This window comes from Alligator sinensis, unplaced genomic scaffold, assembly GCF_000455745.1.
Source record: "Alligator sinensis unplaced genomic scaffold, ASM45574v1 scaffold1248_1, whole genome shotgun sequence".
Classification (NCBI taxonomy): Eukaryota; Metazoa; Chordata; order Crocodylia; family Alligatoridae; genus Alligator; species Alligator sinensis.
Window position 1 is genome coordinate 930,623 of NW_005842645.1, and position 5,279 is coordinate 935,901.

General features: G+C 42.5%; 1 protein-coding gene across 1 annotated transcript in view; it reads right to left on the bottom strand.

Annotated features, from left to right (window-relative positions):
* LOC102373757 (transmembrane protein 241) overlaps positions 1 to 5,279 on the bottom strand; it is a 57,670-nt gene that overhangs the window by 48,456 nt on the left and 3,935 nt on the right. The window contains exons 4-5 of the mRNA XM_006033624.3: positions 4,098 to 4,143; positions 1,783 to 1,818 (exon numbers count right to left, since the gene is read on the bottom strand). Coding sequence (XP_006033686.2) covers positions 1,783 to 1,818; positions 4,098 to 4,143 — 82 coding nt within the window. The remainder of the gene's footprint in view (positions 1 to 1,782; positions 1,819 to 4,097; positions 4,144 to 5,279) is intronic.

A 5,279-nucleotide genomic window follows, 5' to 3' on the forward strand; every position in this document is an offset into this window, starting at 1 on the left:
ATGGCGCGGAGGTGGGGGGGGGGGGGGGGGGGAAAGCATCTGAAGACGTCACTGCCCATCTCTGATCATATGAATGTTATTACATTCAGGCAAAATGGAACTGCAGTAAAAGGGCAAATTCTCTGCTGGACTCAGCCTCATAGATGCAGTTGTCTGCCCCAATTTACATAGTAGAGAGTCTGACCTTCAGTTTTCAATCCAAGTTGCAAACGAATTTATGGTTCCGGACCATTTGTAGTAGTTTTTAAACTAAGTGACAACAGAGTTTCACATTAAGGCATGTGTCAATTACAAGGAAAAGGATTTTATTGTTTGCTTTGCTTTTCCTCTCAGAATTATACAAATAGCCCCTTCAGGAGAGATTCTTGGCAAAACCACTCATTCAAGGCTTAATAGATTATTTTTGTGAATAAACAGCACATTTGCAAGTCATATGAAGGGACCATTTGTCACAATTATTGCCATAAACATATGTCTGTCTCCTTTGGCAAAACTATTTGCTTCTCACTTTGGAGTCCTAGGAAAACAAATTAACTTCCTTAGGACAAAAGCTTATGTCACCCAAATAGATGTTACACTACTACACAGCCATTGGCATACGCAAAGTCATCATTAATGGCTGGTTCCTGTACCTTCTTTGTGAAAAATGGAGGGTTCTGTGTGACTACGTTTAACATAACTGTTAATGTTTTTCAGCTTGATGCATACTGGGTGAAGAAATAATGTAGTCAAGTAAGCAAGTGTTACTGACCTATCTGAATCAGGCCCACCCATAGAAGAGCCACACACTCATTCCCCACACTTGACAAACCCAGTTCCACTCATAACATGCTTTCAATCATTAGCCAATTGCTCATCTGATTCTGTTCTTAATTCAGGTTCTTATTTGATTTCCCTTTCAGCTTCATCTCACTCCAACATTGTTTAATGGCATGTGCACATCACTGTCACCCATTTAATGGAAGGCTGCCATAGTATTGTTTCTTACTACTTTCCCCAAATATCTTCCCCAGCCCCCAAAGCCTACAATTAAGTCACTACAATGCTTAAGCCCCTTTATGGATTTCATCCTCTATGCCTCACCATCACTCTGTGTTTTCTCCCAAGAAGGAAAGGGGTGACAGAGTCAGAGCAGGCATGCAAAGGAGAATGGGGTGGTTTGATTACTAATACAGGATGATCTAGCTATATCCTTATATGTCCTACTTCAAATAAAGACTTGCAGAGTCTGAGGGCAGCTATGCTCAGGGACAGCACTTCTTTTACATTGTTAGCTCTCCGGGACATGTACCAATTTTGGGAGTTTTGTACAAGGGAGTTCTGCTTCATGAAAAGGCATTTTAGGCACTAAAATACAATAATTATATGGTTTGATACCGCCAAGTTCATGCCAATCACTATATATCTGAATTATCTGCCCTCTAGAAAGACAGTATTTAACAGACACTCAAGTCCTGATGTATGCAATGTGTCTATCATAAACATCTCCCTTTCCTCCAAGCTTTCTTCCATCAAGCTATTCTGTAAATATTACTTTTGGAAAGTGGTGATCACTCATGACAAAAGTGAAACATGTTTCTTATTTAACGCACAATTACCTTTGCAGGCATAACTTGGCAGGTGCACCTGACATAAGAGCCAAAACTATTATTCTGATAACTATGCCTTCATATGTACATACATTTGGTTTGCAGGACATTTCCTACACAACACATTGTTAAAAATGAAAACAGCTTTCACATAAGAACAAGCATTTGTGTATCAAAAATGTCTTGGTTTTACCTGAATATATAGTTTATGTATTGTTGGTCTAAGTCACTGAGGAGAAAAATAAAAAGAGCCTTTTCAGTAATGCAGTTTAGTGACAGTACTTTCTATGTAGCATCAATTTAAAACATTAACATGCTATTTCTAATAAGTTTATTTAAAAGGTTTTGACATTATTTCAAGCTTGGGGCTCAATAGTCATTACTAAGGCAAAATTCCTGTTTGTACTAGATATGTTGTCTAACTAAGGACTGAGTCCTTTAATATCCAAACATAAAGGGAAATTGATTTTGAAAATAGTTTCAGCCTAACCATAATGTGTATATTATTAACAAGGTGCAGTTGTGTATGTTACAGGGGTTTAGTCCCCTAAATTTAAATGGTGGGTTTTTAATTGTGATTTCAATTTAGGGGCTTCTGTGACTGTTAGCGCGAGGGCCCTGTTCCTTTATTTTTTTCATGAAGCCTGTCCTCCTCTCCCACGGCCAGGGGGTGAGCTGCTGGTGGGCTGAGCAGCCCCTGAGCTGTGGGAGGTCCTGGTCCTTCCCTCTGCAGCAACGGCGACCCTGGGATTGGCTGGGTGGGCTGCTAGCATGTTGGGTGCTGCACCAGCTCAGAGGTGCCTGACTCAGCACTGCTCCCCAGGCGGGATTGGGGAAGAGCTGGATCTGCTGGGTGCTGCTTCCAAGCTAGGGCAACATCTGACTTGCTAGCAGCCCGCCCAGGCAGCCCTAGGAGGCACCACCACCACAGAGGGAAGAACTGAGGACCTCCACAGCTCAGGGCCAGCCAGCAGCTCGCTCCCTGACTGCAGGAAGGCTCTGTGTGTGTGTGTGTGTGTGTGTGTGGGGGGGGAGGAGTCAGTCCCCTCATGGCTTTTTTTTTTTTCCCCCAGAGTCTGCCTGTGTGAACTTCAGATGGGGTGGGCAGCCCCTGAGTTACAGTATTGGGGGAGGCGGTCCTTCCCTCCATGGTGGCAGTGCCCCCTGAGGCTGCCCGGGTGGGTTGCTAGTGGGCCAGATGCTGCTCCAGCTTGGAGGCAGCACCTGCCAGATCCAACACTTCCCAGAGCCTGGCCGGGAAGCAGTGCCCCGTGCGCTGTCCCTGCCACCTTGGATCACCTGGGAACTGGCTGGCTTGCCCTGGGGCAATGCAAGAAGGCAGCAGGAAGGCGGATGGTTGTGCTGGCGTCTGGTGGTACACAGAGCACTGGAAGCCCAAGCAGGCTCAGGGAAGCATTGGACCAGGCGCCTCTGAGTTGGGACAGCCCCCAGCCTACTAGCAGCCTGTCCAGCTGGCCCCACAGGGCACCACTGCTGCAGAGGAAGGACTGGGGCCCCCCCCCGCAGCCCAGGGGCTGCTCAGCCTGCCAGCAGCTTGCCCCCTGGCTGTGAGAAGAGGCGGGCAAGCTCTGCAAAAAAAAAAAAAAAAAAAATTAGTATTTGGCCCCTACCCACTTCAGCCTTCAGCCCACCTCTCCTGTGGCCAGGGGGTGAGCTGTCAGATTGAAGACTGCAACATTACAAGTAGCTACACTGCAAACTAAACTACATGGGGATGTGGTTTAGTTTGCAATGTAACAACCTCATTTAAAAATTGCCAGAAAACCCTATACGTGTAAAGTGTGACGCAATTAAACTGCAAAAATGGGCAATTTTTGTCGCATGTACAGGTGCCCACAGAATATACATATCCAGAGGAGCCACTGCAAATTAATGGTATGAAATATTTTGGCTCATTTGATTTGAAAATAAGGGCTCACATATACAACGTTACATAAACGCTGAAAGTGTTCACAGGACCAGAGATAAACATTTTCAGACTTGGGCACCTAAATCCTATTGAAACTCGATAAGTTCCAGGTGCTTTTGAAATGTTTATCCTGGATCTTTATATTCCAGAGGGAGATAGACACATGTAGATTGTGCAGTTCCCAAGTCCAAAACAAGATTCATAGATATTAGATTCCAAAATTCAAAATATTATTTCTGTTTAATGCCTCTGCCAGGAAGAGGGCTTTTTTTCCTGAACTGTCATGATTGATTAGTACTAGACTGTTTAAAGCAAATCTTGAGTCAGCAGCATACATTTTCTTCATGTACCACACAGTCAAGCATACCACAATGGGTGACAGTCAAAACAACTCATTTTATAAGATAAGTCACTGTTGCATGGTTGGTAGCCCTCAAAGAAAGATAATCCATCAAGGACCGGTTTATCTTGATAAGGGGGACATGCCTACAGTTCATTTGAGCTCTACATTACTGGATATCTTTATCCTTCAACAATAGTGATCCCTTTCCCTTAAAAACAAAATTTAAAATGGTTACCTTAAAGAACTAGGTTTCCACAACTTGTGAAATACTTTATATGCTCCTGTAATTGAAATGACAGTCATAACTGGTCTAGTACATGATTCTTTTGGTTAACTTGTGTTAATCTTACAACAGAACAAACAGGCAAGGGACTATTTGTATTTTGCAGCATCACAGAACAGAAGATGTCTACAGTTGCTTTGAAAATAACCTATAAAGTAAATATAATCTTTCCTGTTTGTTTGTGCTGCATCTTCTTCATTGTCTGCAGCCTCTCCAGCTCTAAAGTTTCCAGGTTGCTTTATATCTTTGATCTGCTTACCCATTTGTTTGCTACCATTTATATTTTGGCATTTGTATGCTGAGGAAAGTTTTTGCCAGTCCAAAAAGGAAAATAAAGCGTTAGGCATTAGTCTTTTAAAGCGCTTTTTTCAGGGTGTGTCTTGCTAGCTATAAAAGAAAAAAAGAGTCACAAAACAAAAAGCAAATCCATTGAAACACTGGGCAAAAAAAAATCATCTAATTTTTCCTTCCTTTAGCCAAACAGAAAGGCAGAATGTAGGACCTCTCTCTCCCATCTTTATTCTGCCCCAAACAGTCATGTGACAAGTAGGTACCCATTCATTTTGTACTTCACCATTTTTATTTTGTCATGGTGCTGTTGGTGGAACAGTGCAAGGAAGCTCTGTTTGGCCTACTGATGTTGAGCTGACATGTTCTTCAATGCCATGGAGGCACCTTGTTCAATTGCACAGCTTTCTTTTTACAGTAGAGTTTTACAGGCTCTGAGAGCGCTTGTCCATCTCTAAGCCAGCTGTGACTTATAAACTACAGTTTGTGACCCAAAGAGCTAGTGGGAAGGAAAAACATGGTTAATAGAAACATTTCCAAGGTAAATCCTAAAAATGAAATACCTTTGTTTCATGCAAAGGAGCAAATATTTACAGCATGACACTTACTGAAGAAAAACTATTCTTGCATATATTTGTAGTTCATTAGCATTGAAAATAGAGTCCCTAGACATTATAGAAGCATATAGTGAAATATAATCTCTCTGCTAAGGAGTTTACAATCTGATTTACAGAATCACCAACCTTTGCCCATACAGTAAGTCTGTGGCAGAGCCAGGGAATAAATACATTTTTTCTTTGATGTATCCAGCTCACTAGCCACAAGACTGCCCTTCTTATTTAAGTG